General features: G+C 40.4%; 1 protein-coding gene across 6 annotated transcripts in view; it reads right to left on the bottom strand.

The window, feature by feature from the left end:
• The window catches only part of SLIT3 (slit guidance ligand 3), a 526,297-nt gene that overhangs the window by 30,451 nt on the left and 476,583 nt on the right, over window positions 1-19,263 (bottom strand). For all 6 annotated transcript variants that reach the window (XM_040646811.1, XM_040646810.1, XM_015293584.4 and 3 more), the window contains 2 exons: window positions 15,786-15,925; window positions 3,829-3,922 (listed from right to left, as the gene is read on the bottom strand). In XM_040646811.1, the coding sequence (XP_040502745.1) occupies window positions 3,829-3,922; window positions 15,786-15,925 (234 nt within the window). The remainder of the gene's footprint in view (window positions 1-3,828; window positions 3,923-15,785; window positions 15,926-19,263) is intronic.

Here is a 19,263-nt window from a genome sequence, read left to right as displayed (position 1 = left end):
TAGGAAGTGCATCCCAAAGTCTCTGAGTTGGAACAGACTTTTTGGGATAGCTGAACAGCCTCTTTTTGAGTCTACGGTGTAGACAATGTTTAGTCATGAACATGTTTTAGTTCACAAAGCACATTTCACTCCTCTGATTTTACTGCACATCTGGAAAACAAAAGGCATATCACTTAAACCAAAACAAGGGAAGAGCTGCACTTCAGCAATAAAAAAGAGGTCTGTGCTCTTGCCAGAGCCCCTTGTTTAGATCTGTGAGCTTGTCACTGTGAACTGGAAGAGCTCGCATAAATCATAAAGTCAAGGGGGGTGACATCAGTAGAGAAACCACTGTGCCACTGATCTATTTTGCTGCCCTTCTATTCCTCTACCCTGCTGGCAGCCTGGCAGGGCGGGTACAGGTGGAAGCTCCTCGTGGAAAGCCTCCTCAGAGGAACTGGGCACGTGGGAACTGCCAAGGAAGAAGATATTTCCCCTTTCCAGGCAACGGTCATTGTGTGGAATTTGGTTCTGAGTGGTGTGCTCTGGCTGCCAGCCACTCGCCAGCTCACCCAGGCAAGGCAGTGAGTTATCTCTGTGTGGGGCAATGACTGATGAACAGCTGCCACAGCTCCAGCACTGAGAAGAATGTGACCCCCAGACTCCATTTTGCTCAAAACGACTGGCTAAAAAATGACCAAAGAAGGCAGAGCCTGTTAACCCATGGGCTACAGAGGGGTAAAGCTATGTAGATGCACAGGCTTTCCTTTTCTACCCTTCCTCTGGGAAAGGCCCCCACACGACCTTCTGCAGACACAGGCTGGTTGATGTTCCAGCTGTTTGTCTGAATTGCCTTTTTGCACCTTGGTGGCTCAGGGAATACCGCGATTAACATAAAGGAGATGACAGTATGGAGGAAAAAGTAAAAGGTATAACTTCTCCGAACTATAAGAAGTGTGCAGCACTTTTTGGCAACATTTCAGTCACACCTGCAAGCAAACAATGTCAATCAAAAGACTTTGGGTGGAAGGGGGTGAATTGGCAGCATTTAATCCTGTTGCTTTTTATTGATCCCTGCAGTCCTAATATAAAGTGATGTAATAATGAACGATGTGCAGTGCCTTATTCAGGGCTGCCATGCATCAATTTTATGATGTGTATTGGCTATCTCAGTAATGACAGAACCACCACTTTTCTCTGCAGGGCTGCATTAAATCAGCATTTTAAGCTGTCAGGTAATAATTCCAAGCTTTAGAAAAATAAAGTATATTTATACCATGCTCCAACATCACTATAGTGAATGGAAAAACATGCTCCTTTCTTGAAGTTATTTTTTTTTAAGTCTTTTCATTGTGTTAAATGTTTTGTGGGTTTTTTTTGTTTTTTTTGTTTTTTTCATCTGGCATACAGAAAGCTCTTCTTCCTCTCTGGTAACAGCACAGTAAATACGCAAAGGCTGGAAGTGAGGAAAGCCACCTGCAATCTTAGCTTAAAAAGCAAAGAGCTTTGTGCAGCTGAACATACTGGAATAGCCCCGTTTGCTTCCAAGCTTGGCTGTCCATTTAGAAACATGACATCTCTTTTGGGTCATTCATCTCTGAGCTATTAGGGTGCTACATCTGGGCTGAAGCTACCAAAAAATGCATGCATGGCATATGGCAGTGAGAAGCAGCCATGGAGAAGAAGATGCTGGGTGAGAAGCAGCCTCACCCAGCATCCTTCTAGAAACTCTAAGTCTTGTCCTCAGCAACAATGGCAACTTGGTGCCACCCCTCTCTCACACAGCACTAGGAAGTATCTGCGTATCAGTAAAAGTATGATGCAGTAAAGATGAAGGCAAATAAATGTTCATATTGAAGTCCTGCTAAGAGGGCAATCTACATGATTAGACCATTTATCTCATTTCTCAGTGACCATCAGACACCAGAACAACTGAAATCCTGTTTTTTGCTACAGCCTTGTAGTGATGGCAACATTCCCAGTATCCGAGAGCCTAAAAACATGTCTTGTGGTGTTCAAAATGTTGGCCTATCCAGGGGGATTTGCATCTGCATGCACTCAGTGTCTATTGTATTAAAGCGGTGATTCATAGCTTCTATTGCAAGGCCACAACGGAATCTTCCTCCCCATATGAATATATAACTTGGCTTCCTATTTTATCATCTTTTGGCATCCTCTTTATCATCTTCTCCTCCCTCTGTAGACTTGCAGGCTGACTAGAGCTGAACGGAGGACAGACAGCCTGGAGTCTCTGCCGCTGTGACATCCTTCACTGGTGTGTGCCACTGCATGCCCAGGGCACAGACTGCCCAGTGGATGCTCAGGGACAAGCTGAACTCACCATTAACCTCCCTACCCTGTGAGCAGAGCAGAGGACTGACGCATGAGGCTGACTCACTCTGCATGCACTTTCACACTGCCCCATTACACACTAAATATATGGCACATCATGGGTCAGGGGATCAAACTACTCAAGGAATCAGTGACAGCACAAGACCAGAGCTTGTTGTTTTGAATGAGACCCAACACTAATCACACATTGCTGCAACAGCTGCTGAGTGCTCTCAGCTATTTCTGAATGGTTCGGTGCAACTAAGGCACGCAAAAAAAAGCTACACTGGGATAAATCTAGCAAGGCTGGAAAGGCTCCCTCGCCTTTCAAGTCTGGCTTGTGAGAAAGCAAAATGGGACCGAACAAGCAAAGAAATTTTGTTTAGCATTCCCTGAACAGTAGGAAGAATAACTCAACAATAGTGGGAAGAAAAACACAACAAACAGTAGTAGAAATACTTATGAGTGTGATTATTTAGGCTTCTCTCAAAAGTTAAGGGCCCTGCTGTGAAGTACACTTCTTTAGCAAGCAAGCAAGCAAAAGTATCTTATTTACTCAAAGCATTTGGATGGCAAGTACAAAAATGCTTCCAATAAGGGTAAACCATTCAGGACCACAATTGTTTCCATCCTTACATATATCCAGTGATAGAAGGAAATCTGAGTTACAAGCCTTTACCCTTAACATGCTGTAGCTACTCTGCATTAGCTAGGTATGGAAGCTAGAAAAAATGCTGGGGACTATCTGTGTATCAGCACACACCAACTTTTCCAGTCCCTGTGTATCATTTCAGGAACTCTCCTAATCATTTGATAGTTCCATCTTCCTTAAGATTTATAACCATTTCTATCCGGACACTTTTCATCTGAAAGCAAGGCTTGAGCTGTACAGACCAGCTGTCTAGCACTGGCTAGCTTCACATAGCCAGCACCACTCAATTTTTTTTTTTTCTTCACATCCTTTTACCTATTCTGAAATGCTCTGTGTCCATTATTCTGACACGCTGGCTGCTTCACAGGACTCATTCTGACCAAAACTGCAGGTTACCAGGAAGCTCAAAGAGCACTACTGCCCCTCCCCAGACATACTGGGTGTGCTAGGTGAAGGTGTCCCTTGCCAAAACTCCAGCCTTCTGTCCCAGAGGGAAATGGAGAGTCTCTGGGACAGCACTGTGAAAACAGCCTTAGAGGAAAGCACAGAACACAGCTCACAGCTGCAATGAGACCTCTTGAATTTTTTCTCCTTTCTCACTGCTTTGATTCAAAAATCTTTCCTCCACAAGCTTTCCATACAGAGACAGACAACTGAAAAGTCCAGCTATTTCCTAAATTGTTCTGAAATTCCCTCTTCAGAGAAGTGGTGAATGCTGCTACCATGTACCTCTCAAAACAGCCCAAGCCACAGATCACCAGGTGTTTCACCATCATTTAAAACAGTGAAGCAGTCAGTGTCATTCCCAATACTCAAAGCCAACAGATCTACCCAGTGTGTGCTGACCAATATGTACACGTGCTCACCTGGATCCTTTGTCAAGTGGAACACATTTGGACTCATGTTGGCATGGATTTAGCTCAGGAATGCAGTGGTTAATCACCTCATCACACAGTTCACCTACGGCAAAAGAAAAGCAATAAAGCTGTAACACAATTTGGACAATCCTGAAGAGCTTCAACCACCATGTGCAGTGATGGCAGATCTCCCTAAACGGAGACAGCTCAGTAGTTCAGCAGGGAGTGACAATATTGCATGTGAGATCCTATGAGACTTCATTAAATTGGGTTCTTTTGACCTATAATGACTGTACTGATTATATCATACAAATCTGAAAGATTGGTATAAAAAGCACTGACATGAAAACCCCACTTGGAGACAGGCTAATGATTGAATGGTCAGTTCTTGACCTCTTACATCAAAGGAAGAAAGTGACACAAGAATGAAGTTACTCATTAGATTGTGACATTTTCACACCAAAGCGTATAAGCCACAGTCACTACTCTGCCAAAGAGGCTGATGAGATATCATTCTGGAAAAGAATGACAACTCACAAACCCTCCCCCAAACCTCTGTGACTCTCAATAATAGGAACCAGCTTTACGACTGCACATAATTATAAAACATTCACTATTTATAAGAAAAGCACTAGCTCTATTGTGCTCACAGGAGATGATGTCTTTAAAAAAAAAACACAAGTAAGCTCAGCTCAGCTGTTTCTAGGTATTGTGTGTTACACGCCAGGCACCTCCCTGGATTTGTTTAAATTTTAATAATTAATAGAATGTTCAAAAACAGATAGTTTATTTAAACACTCCCTTCTTTCAGTCCTAAATTATTAGGTCACACTTCAGTACCCCAGGATTTGAGATCCAGCCAAAGACTACAGAAATGTTTGGCTTCCCAAGAAACCAACAGAAACACAGCCCTCATCTCCCAGAACCTTTCAGGAGAAGCAAAGGTCAGGTACTCTTAACACAGAAACCCTTAATGCTATAGTCCCAAAGTCCCCCATGCAGCTATATCAGAAGACCACATCTGCAGGGTTTCAAGGTTATGCATATTTTGCGTGCCTATACATGATACATGTCATTGTATGAGCAACAAGCCATGTGGATAGTGTGGGAAAAAAGATTCCATGTGTGGCACTGGTGAGCTGGCAACGTTTCAGCAGTACTGTCACAAAGCTGCAGCTCTATCTGTCTTAGAATAATCTCCATTTTCAATAATAATTGCATTTCTGAATGTGGAGGCAACAGAGAAATACATGAAAATACAACCCAAGAGAACCACACAGATCAAAATTCAGATGGAAAATGCAAATCAGAACCACCTTTTATCAGTCTTGTGATCTGGCAGGGATGACTGGGAGCACAGTTTTGAGAAGGACTCTGGTAGTGGCAGGTATGAGTTAAGCTGTTAACACCCTCAGCTCCCCCCCTTCAGGCTATTTCTCCCACATATCCAGCCTCCATACACTACAACACTACAATGTTGGTACACAAGACTTCATTTGGCTCTTCATACGAGAATGGAAGAACGATGCAATTTGCAAAGATGACTCAAAAACTTTAATTTCAAACAAGGAACATATATCTGCTTTTGAGAGTTGTCAAGCAAAAATGAGCAAGGGGAGCAGGAATGGAAGCCCTGAAGGCAGAAGGGGTGACCACCAATGTAACCACTGCATTCATGTGCCATACGTACCCTCATGACTTTTAGCGGGTTGGGCAACACTGAAGAAGTATAAGATGGCAATCCTCAGTAGGCACTTTGTTGTTTGTACAAACATTCCATTCCATGTGGAGCCAGGGAATCCCAAGAAACCACTGCTATTAAATGCTATCAAGTCTTTTAACAGTCATGGACAAAACTTGAGCAAATGTCATCAATGTATCCAGCGCGGGGAGGGGACGTGCCAATAAGATCGAATACTGTGAGTCCATGGGAACCAGGGAAACAGTTCATTCCCTGGACTTGAGGTTTGCCACTGTACTTTGTTACTCAAAAGCAACTAGGGATGTTCAGTTCTTACCAATAGCAACATTGCCTCCATTGAGGACAGTTATTAACACATTTTTGAGGCAGGAGGACTGAAGATAGGTCTGTTTACTTAGCAATCCCAAAACTCAAAGCCCACAAACCCTCCCAGATATGAAGAGCCAAAGTGACTGCCTCTGCCTTTGCGCAGACACGAACATGAGCTGGTCAGAACTTGCTGCAATGTCTGGAGAATTGCCAGTTTGTCTTCTTGGTATATCTCACGTCCCTTAGCAGCGCACTACAAATCTTATGCGAAAATAAACATGAATAAAGTGTAGCTGGTTGGTGACATTAAAAGAATGCAATGATCTAAAGCGGCAAAAATTTTCTGAAGACCATTTATTAACTGAACACAGTGTGGACAGATGCCTTCAGCCATCCTTTTGCTGAAAATCTTCAGTACAGCCTTTTCACATTTCTATTTCTCCTTTTGCTTTGAAGAAAAGGAAATGGGCTTTAAAAAAAATAAGAACTGTTTCATAAACTCTCAAAGGAAATAATAATTCTTCTTAAAGTATTCTTCTCAACAGTCTTGACAAGTGCTTAGAGATCCAGTAAAAATCTCCCCAAATGACAAATATTATGACTCACTGTGTCATTCTGAGGGCTCCACTATCACAATTCAGGAGAATTCCAGGCTTGGTACCAAACACCGCGTCCAAAAAATCTATCAGTGTTCATGCAAAACTTGGAAAGTTTAAGGACTCTTCCTGTTATTTTTCCCATCTATCATTCATTAAGGAGCTCACTTGGGAACGCCTTGCAACTAGAGCAGCATCATCTCAGGAAGAGAATTCTAGACGCATTATTTCAGACTCCAACAAAGTTCACTAGACGTTGCAGAAAACACGCCAAGGAAATAAAGCACATTCTGAAAGCAAAATCCAAGGCACCAGCTACACAAAAACGTTCGTCTATTTCACTTGCTCAGAAGACAGCTGGGCCAAAAATTCTGCCATCAGACCTGAGAGTGCAATATTCATTGGCCACTTCAATGCCAGCATCAGAGCAAAAATCTCATTCTCACCCTTTGTTGGAGGGACAAAGGACTGCTTCTCTGTGCAGAAATCAAAGATCTAGTCCAAGTTTCTCACTGGATAGCTATGCGAATCTGAAAGTGAACTGGAACTGGACAGTAATCATAGGCAAAATTCTAGCAGCATTAATTCTATTTGTGGAAGGTATGTGACAATGCTAAAACATCAGAAACTTCGGTATAATGCTTTCCTAAATGTGGTAAATCTTTCCATCTTCTTCTGTTCTCTGTATTCTCAAATCAGAGCTCCAGTCTGAATGGATGAAGGAAGCTGTGTGATCTGCCACAAACATGCAGCTTTCAGATTAGAACCAAATAGTACTGACAGGAGGAGCACGGACAGGTGGATCTCCCACTGCTGCTGCTCTGGGCTTTAAAAGAATGAAAAAAAAAAATGACCTCCTCGTATAACAGAAAAGGTATTTTGCCCCTTTGAAACTACTTCCTATGTATCCTTCACCAGCACTGCTCACTGCTTTTTAAAAAGCCACAACAAAACATTTATTATCTCATGCAGCATTTCCCTGTTCTTATTTTTTCAGTGAAATCCTGAATTTCATGGGGCTTTCCATATTCACTTTTCACAGGGCTTACTGCTTATGAAGAACTGCCAAGAAACATGCTTAGGCTTTTCTGCAGCCTTCCACATGTCTCAGAACGAAGCCAAGGCAACAACAGAGCAATAAAGAAGACTTTAACACAAAGTTTAATAATCATCTTTCTTTTTTTTTTCCATTCTGAGATGTCAAGAGAGCTATTCATTTCATGCCACATTAGACTTTTAAAACTAGGATCCAAGTTACACTACTCTCCTTAATGACTAAAAGAGAGAGTTGGATGGTAACACTATTTTACTTCTTTAAGTAAAACTACAGTTCTGAAAAGAGCATGTAATCCACCAATTTGCAACTGATGAGTTCCATGATCTTCTTTTGTTTCCCACGTCAACTGGATTATCCCTTGTTCTGTCATTCTTGATATTCAAGAAATAACTGATAAAGCAATATAGAAAATATTCTCACTGTCATGTGAGAGAACCTTATGGAGGGCCTAGAGGACTAAAAGCAAAAAATACTGTAGAGAATTTGACAATATTTCTCGAGAAAAAGAAAGAACTTGCAGTGAAGGAATGATGGAGAAAACCTGGCCTTTATCCACACAGCAAACTTTTCCAGCTTGCACAGCAAGATGAGATGTATTTGAGTGGTTAAATAGTATGTTGCAATTTTCTGAACTTTGCCAGGTGAATCAAAATAGAACTCTTCCCTTTCCTGGTAATAAAAAACACTGAACTGTTATTCTCATAAGAGATTACTCATTTGATATCTAATAACTTATATCGGAAGAAATGTTTTTTGCATTTTTCTATTCCCTTTCTCTCTTTTTAGTTATTAAAAAGAAGTCAGTGCCAAGTGGAAATTTCAGGAGAACACAGAACCTAAAAAAGGTTGGACGGACCAGACACAGGATGTCCCTCCAATAAGCTAATAGAGACACTGCCAAGAAAATAACTAAGTCAGGAATGTTGTTGATATTTGATGAAAAAGATTTGATGCTCATCTTAAAAAACAAAAATTGGATTTTTTACTTCCAAACTGCTTAAACTTGCAATGAGGAAAAGAGAAATACTGTCAAAATCCAGCAGTAGCAAATGTACTCAGCTGCCATGTTATACATCAATACCATGTTAAACACAAAAGAAATTACCTGGAATCCACTATAACAGAGTTCTCTGTATGGATTATGAATGGAGTTTGCTCTGGCTCGATGAATGTTGCCCACAATACTTAGCTGGCAAAAAACTAACAGTGAGTTCATGCTTTTTATTCTGTGCTAACGCTTTAAAAACTCATTTTGGAGTGTTCATATATGAAGTTTGGGCCTATTAAACAGTAGCTACAAGTTAGACTCAACATTCAGATTCCCAAGAAAATGGCTTGTTGTCCAGAACTGAGGAGCAATTGCCCCTAATCTTAATATTAAACAAAGGGACAGCGGATTAAATAGCAAGGTCTGGCTAGAGAACTAACAATGCTTTCTCCAGTTAATCAAGTCCTGCTCTAACTAATCAGTGCTAAGTTACAGAGGTGCTGAAGTCACACTTTTTTTTCTGTAAGTTTCTAATCCAAACTCTAAGAGGCTTACAAAAAGATACCTAACTGCAGATGATCCTTCAGAACAGAGATCTTTGAAAAAATACTTTATGTGCAGAAAGATCTCCTTATTTTCCACTGGCAATGCTAACATGGCCACCTTCTCAGCACTGGAGTGCTGAATGCCCCGACTACCTGCCAGCTGCATGAACTGCACAGTATGCACCACCTGCAGGTCAGTCGTGGGCTCATGGTTAACTTCTAATCCTCTTATGTATTTCTTCACAAATTGGATTTCGTGAATCACGACTGCCATTTGTGAGTGATCACTGTGTCAATCCCTTAAGACAGCAGTAGCTAAGTATATGAATAACTGAGTATATGGAAAGCTGAAATTACATTTTCTTAAGAGATATACCGAAGTCCTGATGAACAAAGAAAACCTCCAGTATATCTACATCCTAAAGCATGAGATATGACATTTCACAAAAGGGAACCTGATGAGTAGAAACCCTGGAGCTGAAAGCTCCAGTGTGACAAGAGAGCAATTGTGAAGGCTGCAGCACTACTCTGTGCTCTTCAGTCACAGAACAAAGAGGTTCAGTCTGATAGCAGTGACATGGTTCTGTTTTAATAAGGCAACACTGGAAGTAGGCGTATGCTTTTGAGCAAAGCTAAGAAACACAGAGTAGCTGAGGCTGAGAGGGACCTCTAGGTCCATCTGGTCCAACCTTTTGCTCACATGGGGCCACCTACTCAGGACCATGTCCAGATGGCTTTTGAATATCTCCAAGAAGGGAGAACTTCCAGATCTTCTCCTTTATGGTTATACATGTGGGAAATGTAGGCGCTCTTTCATTTTTTACACAGAAAGCAAACACACTTTACAGCTGCCAAGTAACTACAGCTGAGAAACTTCCATGTAAGGCAGAATTCCTTCAAGACCGAAAAAAAAAAATGCACCAAACTTTGACCATAATTTTGTTTGTCTCAAGGAAATATGGCTAAAGTTCCAAAATTTTAAAAGAGACCAATTGTTAGATGCTTGCTCAAGTATTTATCAGGCAGTATAGGTCCCCGCAGAACCACAAGGCTGAACCATGCTATCTAAACACTTCCTGCTCCTATGTCCAACACGTACTTAAAAACACAAGGGGCAAAACCAACCTACAGCGCAAGCTTTCACTTCAGCACAGTTCAGCTTCCACTGATGCCCATCTCAGGGATTGTTTCCAATCAGCCTCACAATGCTAAGCTAAGGGGAACAAGCTGGAGAGCTCCAGCAATGAGTGTCAGCCACAAGTCACCCACAGAACTTCTTTCTTCCAGAGTCATTTGGCTTGACTAAGTGCTTGGCTTTGGCTGTGCAACATGACCACAATCAGATACGCCAGAAAAAGAGACCATAATCACTAACAGCAAATAGTGCTCTGTCTAAAAGTAGCATAACTGCAAAAATCTCAGATACCATCTACCACAGCACACCGCAAGGTCCCCTAAGGTAAAATACATCTTAGTCTTGTCTTCCAAACACATAAATCCAGAAATAGTTTCTAGCTTTGTTTTTGAGTTTTTCTTCCCCGTGATACAAACTACTTGTATTTTTTTCCCAGGGAAACAAACTATTTTAAAACTTGCTTTTTTTCATCCCCTCCATGGGATGCTGTGGATTTCAGGAAAAAAAAAACCAAAAAAACCCCAACCCTATTCTCAGTATTAGAAGCCACTGATTTTTTATTTTCTGTTAGGTTTCAGAAGAAAGAGGTGAAGCCATTAGCTGAGGCTTTTTTAGGATTCTTAGCAAAAATGGGTATATATACTGATTTACTTATTGTATGAGACCTATGCATTACTGCCTCAGGCAGACAGGAGGAAGCAGAAGTCACAGCAATCACAAGTAAGACTAAGTTAAATAGCAAGTAAAGCATAAACTAACTCAAAGTACACAGTATATGTTGGGTATAGACCGTCCTTCATGTTGGTTTGAATACCTCTTCAAGTGAGAGAATGAACAATATTGAGAGTGAAGAAAGGATCTCTTTTTGGATGTATAAAACTATATATTTGATCTAGAGCTACAAACAGATCAGTGAAGTCTCTCAAGATTGTCTGGGATGAAAAAGAAAATGGAAATGGAAGGGAAAAAAATGGTATCAATTTTGTCTACATTGCTAAAACAAAAAGCTAGGGAGATTGTGTTGATATTAGCTGGAGATAGGGCATGGTAAAGCTACAGATTCAGAAAAAGATAAGGAAGTTAAGAGATTGGGAGAATGATGAAGATTTAAGAGAACAGTAGGATGATGGAAATGGACAAATATTAGAAAAACTCAAAAAAGAAAAGATCGGGGTTACTAATTCATAGCTTCCTCTTCTAATGTTCCTATTTATTTTCATTTTTGGAGAGGAAAGACTACAAAACTGTAAGTCCATCAAATGGTCAGACCAGGTTGTAAAACAGCTGATGAAGTGCTCAAGCTTTAGAGCTGGCTAGACTTGGGCTATGATTATCCCGGAGGAAGCACATGTTTTTAATTTAGCTTCAGAAATAAAGTAAGAAATTGAGCAAAGAAAAAACAATCTATCAAATGGCAGGCAAAGGCCATCAGTACTCTGCTATACAGTGAGAGTGCTGGTTCAGTCATGTAAATGCACACAACAAACATGGAAGATGTTGAAGAACAGTGAGGGAAACTTGTAGTTCAAGTATAGGTTTGATTAAGGAGAATTAAGTCTCCTTTTTAGCCATAGAATCCTTCTTTGCATGGCAATCAGCTATCTGCCTACTTTCCCCTCCCTATTTTGTTCTCTTTAACTTACATTTTCCTATTTCATACAGTCCATTTGTATTTGCGTGCTGTATTAGTGATTAGATGGAAAGGAACTAGAAAGAAGATAACTGCACTTTAAAAACAAATAATTAAATGAAATGGGACTGGAGTGTGGGAAATTCCTTCCTTCAGCAGTCACTTACCAAATCGGTTGTTTTTCATCTACAACCTACTTTGTGTGGAGAAAAGAACTGTCAAAGAATTTTAAAGGAAAGCACTGCAAAAAAAACTATTAATTGAAAAAAGATTTCTGGCCTTCATTATTAAAACCAATGAAAGAAAAATGTATGCATCAGTATTTGGGATATTTTTTCCTAAAAAGGCTATAACAAGACAAACTTGAAAGACAAAAGATAAAGCAGAAAAATACTAAGGTATGGAAAAAACCAAACCATGGATACTGTCAATCTGTCAATAGCCAACATCTCCAACACATGCATTTCTATTTTGTTTTTCACTTCGGAACATAAGATTTACTATTATGATTTGGCCATCAGTCAAACAAATCGGGGAGATCGCCAACAGTTCTTAGAGAACAACACACATGCTCTGGGATCTTCTTCCTCCAGGTACTCACACCATTCCTTATATTACAAAATGCATTTATTTGATTCTTCCAGTATTTACTGTAGTACGATTACAATCTTAGAAGTATTATGGCACCCGAGACAGAAGAGTGATGAGGAATTAAGAGGTTACCTCGCTGTACAGTCAAGAAGAGAAGAATCTGAAATAGCTGAGCATCTATAGCAAACAGCGTGAAGGCTACTGAAAACATCACAGATTATCAAAATAGAAACACCTCGTCTGAACTTCAGTATAATTTAGACTATTCTTAATTTCATTTGTATTAAACTATTGCATCTGGTGAGAAATTAATGTTGTACCTAGAATCAACATTTCTTGGATACGACTGTATGGTCTGGATTTGCGCAGCCACCATCAATCCAGCCAACCCAGCTTCAATCCAGCCATTCAACCTTTTATAGAAATTTCTGTTTTCAACACAGGCGCTTGTAAAGTATGAAAGATCCTGCTCTGCCTACTCTCTTAAGACAAATGTGATTTCTTAAGAACTTGAAGACCTATTCTTAACCTCCCAATGGTTTTTAAGCATCATTTCTAATCCTTCTTCTCATCTCTCAGCTTGTCCCTAGTGAACAGTTGGTCACAACAACAAGAGATACTTGCCTGTGCTTTCCTGTCCTAGTGGTTTCACCATACCAATGGGTATCACTGTCCCTGTTGGCAAAGCATGGCACTGCGAGTCCATTATACCCCAGATTACTTTGCACAAAAGCTACTTCTGCCTTTGAAAGCATCCTCCATCTTTCTTTCTTTGTTCACAGACATACAGATAAAATCCATACACTTGGCAGCCCTGGAGCACATACAGTTTGCTAACTGAATGGTTAGCAGAGTCAGCACCCGAGGGGAACGCAGGGAGCTGAATGCACAGTTATGAGTGCAGCAATAAGTATTCCTGACTCCTCCAGTGAAAGAAACCACATTCTATCTTGAAATATTAGCATTCACCATTCTCAGTATATTCAAACACAATATTAAAGTTGTCAGTACCTACTTACAATAATTATAATTATTTTCATTTTAAAGACACTACCTTACTATTTTCAGGTATTGTATCACTACACCATGGTTTATTTGAGGAGAATATTCCCAGAGATGCCCCGAATGTCATAGGAGACTTCTGACAAATTCTATGCTTACGGATGCTTCTCTTTACAGGTCACACACACCCTCCCTTTTAAAGTGCTTCTTCATGACTTGCCTGTTTGCTTCAATGAAGTTTCCTTAGCTGCTGTTCATTCAATCAAGTAAGCAACTTCAAACGATGTTCAATTTCTTGTGTTTGGATTCAACTCTTACAGAACCCTCAAAATCATGGCTCAAATTCATTTGGCATGTATGTAACATTTGTTTGGCTGACGGTTTGAGTTCTTGCAGCTACTTTATGCTGTTCCCTGCCTTTCTGCTCAGACAGGGCCAAGTGTATCTCTGAGGGATATTCCAGCCCAGCCAGCTGCACTGCAGTGAGTCCTTCCAGGTGACTGGTCAGGTTAGATGGAATATCCATCTCCGAAAAGGAGTTGAAGCAGGTTAAGGCAATTCTTTAATCACAGTTCACTAAACTCTTCCTTTTTTAAAGAAACATGAACTATTTTAAACTCTTCAGATTTCTAACTTTAGCTACCCTCTCATTTTTGCAGCCTTTCTTCACTGTCTATAGGACATTTTTCCTGCTCTTCTTCACTCAGTAAAAAGTCTGTTTCAACTACAGTCAAAGCTATTGCCTGTAGTCTAACAGCAAATCATTACTGTGTGGTATATACAATTGTGTGCATACTACATGCAAGGCTGGGACGTAGCATGCAGTGTTACAGCACACAAGTATTTGACAAATTCCCCCAAACAAGCACAGACAATATGTAGGTAAGAAAAATAAGATGGAAGTTGACTCAAAATATTTCAAAACTGATTCTTACGTATCATGTGAGTTCTCTGGCCTGTAGCCAGATTGCTATTTCAGAAGAAATCCCAATCTAGTTCTTTCCTGCCCTTCTTCTCTGCAATAACCAAAATAATCTGCATTAAGCCTGTGAAAAGGAAATAGCATTTGCATATATAGTGGATTTAGTTCCTTACTAGATATATCTTTTCTTGGCTTGGCAAATATATTTCCTCTTGTAAATGTAAAGGCTCTGCCTCCTTGTATAGAATTTTGTTTGAAACCACCCAAGAATAGCTCACATAAATAGTGCACAAGCAAGCACAATTGGCTCAACATGCTTACAGGCAAAACTCTTTACTCTGCTAAGCTGAAGTTTTCCAGTTTTTGGCAGAAAAATCATTTTAGAACTCCAATAAATGTACATTCAAGTCATAAGGCTTTTCTCAGCTAAAGATTTACATGGGCCTCCTTTGTATCAGCCACAAAAGTATTTTAAGCTTGGAAATTCTAGAAGCTTTCCCCTACCCCACCTCACTCAGACACTCAAGCTTGATCCTCATTAAATCCCTTGACATGCAATATATTCCTGTGTACAAGAAGCCCTTCATTACTTCTCCATGCTTAGAAGGTAATAAACCCATTTCAAAGGATGGAAGTAGGAACTCTTGCAGGTGTTTCCTTACCGCTCCATGCTGAGCCAGGAAGGTTGTGCTAACAGTTTGAATGAGTCAACAGTATACTCCAGTAACGATTTGAGAAAAAGCATTTTTAGAATGAAGTTAGGAAGGTTTCTGGCCTTGCAGAAGTTTTAGGAAGGAACTTCTCTGAAATGCAACACGGGCACTGGAAATAGCCATTCAATTTCTAACTCAGTTACCAACTTCTGTCACCGTGGGCTTAGCAAGTGGCTGCACATCTGCTGAGCTGGGCTAACTGCCACAGGCACGCTCTTAAAAATACAACTGAACCTGCAGTTTCTTAGTCTTTGCTTCTCCGTTTGTGAAATGGAGATAATGAAATTAAATAGCAAATTATCAGGCTTAACTTATTTAATATATGCCTTTGAGATCTCGGGTGAAAGCTATGCCCCCAAAAAGACCATATTTTAAACTGGAGCCATTTTAGTTTTTCAAGATTTGTATCAGATGTGTATCATACTCAGTTCAGTACTGGGAGTATTTTTGAAATACACGTAGTGAATATGTGTGAAGAAGTAAACATTTCATGGACACTTAAAACTTCAGTGTTTTTAAGTGTATTTTACAATAAAGAATCAGCAATTTGACTCAGAAGAATGGTTGTGTTTGTGAACACAAGTGTTGCAATATTGGTAGAACCGACACCTTTCCAGTCATTCATCAGTAAGATATACAGGGAGCTTTGAAATGGGACTAATTCGTTCTGTTAACTATGAATTTATGACAAAGTAAACACACAATTAGACCCTTCCCCCTCAGCACTGCAGAGGCTCCTCGTGGATTCTTGTTCTTTAATGGTGGACCTTTCTTACCTGTGTAATTAGGAGGACAGAGACAGACATAGTTGTTGATCCCATCCACACACGTAGAGTTATTCTCACAGTCATTATCTTCGCAGTCATCTGGGTTTATTTCACACCTCTCCCCCTCATAGCCAAGGGGGCAAGAACAGCTTGGGAGAAAGACAAAAATTAATAAAAGTTAGCGTGGATCTAAAGGGGCAGGAGGTTATGGGAAAGAAAATGAAATTAAAATACATACAAGAGAGTTACTGGAGCCAAATTCACTTCTGCTGTGAAGCACATAACACTTTAACCCTATGTGTTTGGTGAAGGATGAAATCCCATGGTTCATGAGGTCATGTAATTATTTACACGAGACATAAAAACATCAGCAGTATATGGCCTTTGTTGTGTTTCCCATTGCTTTCTTTGCTGATAACCCTAGAACTGAAGGAAGCGGCTCCAAGGCAGGAGAGCAAACACTCATCGCAGCATTCAATCCCTTGGCTTCTCTGCTAATGACTTTGTGAGTACGTGGATACTTGCTTATTGAGGACCACATGATCATAGGGCAACTTGTCAGCTTTTAGATGGTTTTCCCTCTTTAAAGGAGAACATCTTGAACTGAATTTACAGACATGAACATTTTCTTCTCATTACCACTTTGTCACTTATCCAAACAAGAAATGTTTGGGAATGGTTGCTTTTATGAGTGCAATAAGGTTTCAGTACTTCCACAGCTCCTCCAACATCTATTTGTAGAAGAACTGATGATGTCTAGATGATTTAACTAAAGCTAAACACAAACAAACAACGGCAGAGCTAGTAATGGTTCTGTGAGGATGTGGACACTACAGAGGAATAATTGCACTAAATATTCTATCTCACAAAACTGTGTTACATGGTCCCTGGAGTGAGTGTAAGTAACTAAGTGCGTGAAGAATTCATTTTTTTTTCAGCCTCTGTTTCCTCCCCAGACCTAAAAGTTATGGCTGCTAAGAGAACCTTTGTATTTTAAACTGTAAGTGATGAAGAGATGGTGGCCACAGTTTCCTAAAAGAGGGTCTAAAAATGTGTTAAGTGCTCCAGCCATTTCAGTAGCTTCTAGGAAGCCAGCAGTGATATTTGAAGTGTCATTATTGCTGTTCACTAGTCACAGAAAGCATGTACGCAGAACGGAAGGGTTGCTTCAAGTCCCAGTCCAAACTACACATTCACTCAGCTGTTCGTTTCCTCTCCCATGTGAGTTTTGGTGGCAGAAAAGGCACTGAACAAATGTTTAACACTGCTGATTGATGAGGATGAAAAACAGAAAGCACCAGAGCAGTCACACTAATTGCCAGACACTGCGTCCTGAAACCAGGAGTTTGCAGTGCAGAGGCAGCTGCGGGATATTTTTTCAGCTCTGATGGATACAGTGGACATGGGGCAGTTATCCTGCTGCATGTGGGTTGCACAGATTTGAGCTGGGGAATGCCTGGGACAAATAGGAGGCCTTCAGAATCTGTGAAGGAAACCTGCACCACTATTGGACTGGCTGTTCTCAGCATCACATTTGCTTCTCTTCCTCATGTGTGCCACACACCCAGAAGAGTGCACAGACTCCTGGGAAGAGATGGTACAAAGCGCTGCACTTCTCATTTGGCACATGGCAGGCTGGACTCTGATGATGAGGCTAGATTCTGGGCAACCTCAGAAACTAAGGGAATAACAAAGAGGAAGTAAAAAGGGTAGGGAACATGCCATGAGCAACCACAACTGTAAGACCTCTTAGAGGGGAAAAGGACAGGCACATAGGTCATGTGCTAACAGTTATCCTCCTTCAGTTCTGTGGTGACCATTCACAGGTCATGAGAGTTAGAAACTCCTCACCATGAATAACCAAACCCAAACTGCTCAAATCAATCTGCTTCAGGACACAAGAAGCAAAGAAATATTTTCTTTTCTCATCTCTATCTCACTACTGCTAATAAAATACCTCCTTGCTGACCCTGCAGTGATGCTGAGGATCACAGGGCGCAGATAAGAAAGAAAAGCTGACACAGCATCTTTTGTGGCAGCAAGAGTGTAGGGGAAGGGGTAAAGACATCTAATTAAATACAGTGGCACATTCATCATGTCACCCTTTTTGATTACAACACCCCATTTTCAGAGGCCTGTAACTCAGCCATAAAAATATGCTCCAGGCTGCAACGTGGCATCCAAGGTCTTGGTTTGGGAGCACAATTTTTTCCTCTCCATTTAAAGGAAAGCAACAAGAGTGGCTTTGTGCTGGTTATTTTTTTGTGAATATAACACCATTTTCTTTCCACAGAAGGACTGGGATAGCCTGCACGTATGCAATTAAAAATGACATTATTAAATACTATCAGAGGAATGATTCAACTCAATAGTTACCATTAGTAATAATGCATATGGAACTGTTAACATACAATTGCTTAGTATTAGGACACATTCCATACTGAAGGAGATGTCAGCATAATTGATGACATTTGGCTACTGGTCCCGATGTATTATAGAGAGTCCGTACATTATTGCTTACGTATGATTCTTTATTTTGATTTGCATTCAAATGTGCCAAATATGAGAACTGAAATTAAATGATAAAACACAGTTTGGGACCTGGATTGAACCATATGTTGAAAGAGTTGCAGTTTGGGACTGTTTGTATGTATTTTCCCAGAAAAAGCTTAGAAGAAAAATGAAGTTTGCAGAGTGACTGGGAGGTCATCAAACTCGAGTTCCAGCTGACCAAGAGAGAAAATTAATTCCAGAGACAATGATGAAAACTGTGTACTGATTAAATAGTGAGGCACTGAGACACAGCTTTTCACTTGGACCTTGGAAACAATGGAGCTATGGAAGAAAGAACCGTTTCTTAAGACACTGTGATCTAACCTCATAAAGATCCAATTCCCTTCCAGGTTAGGGATTCTGTTTTAGTGTTGTGCTCCCCTAAAACCAACCAAATAAATAAAATCCTACATCATGACTATTCTCTTGAAGGTGAAATGCAACACATCAATTAATGACAACTCTTTGGGGGGTAAACTTTTAGAGCTGCAGTATGTTGACCATTTCTTAAGTTCGCTCCATTCAATTTTTTCCCAAACTGCCATGAATCTGTTTAGTAAAAGAGGCATACACACAGTGTATCATGCTGAAAAAAAAAAACAACAAGCAAACAAACTTTCACATACTGATGGTGGATTCTTTTAAGAATATTATAGTTTCTTGCTAAAGGAGCTATCTACATCTGCGTGCCAACAGAGTAGCTTGGAAGCACAACACTTCTTAAATTAGGTAGAATTACCACGGGGCAGTTAATCTGTTCCAGGGTTTTACATTTATGAAGGAACTTAAAGTCTGGAGAAAGCACTGAAGAAAATGCCCTGGACAATGGGGATCTTTATACGTAGAGAAAAGTTAAAATAGTGCAGAGACTATTGCAGTTTCCCAACACCATAGGCTAGCAAAGATAAGCTGGCTGCCTGCAGCTAACTCTGAG

The sequence above is a fragment of the Gallus gallus genome, chromosome 13 (assembly GCF_016699485.2).
Source record: "Gallus gallus isolate bGalGal1 chromosome 13, bGalGal1.mat.broiler.GRCg7b, whole genome shotgun sequence".
NCBI classification, from domain to species: Eukaryota; Metazoa; Chordata; class Aves; order Galliformes; family Phasianidae; genus Gallus; species Gallus gallus.
The sequence above is the reverse complement of the archived record's forward strand: the minus strand, read 5'-3'. Positions and strand labels throughout refer to the sequence as shown.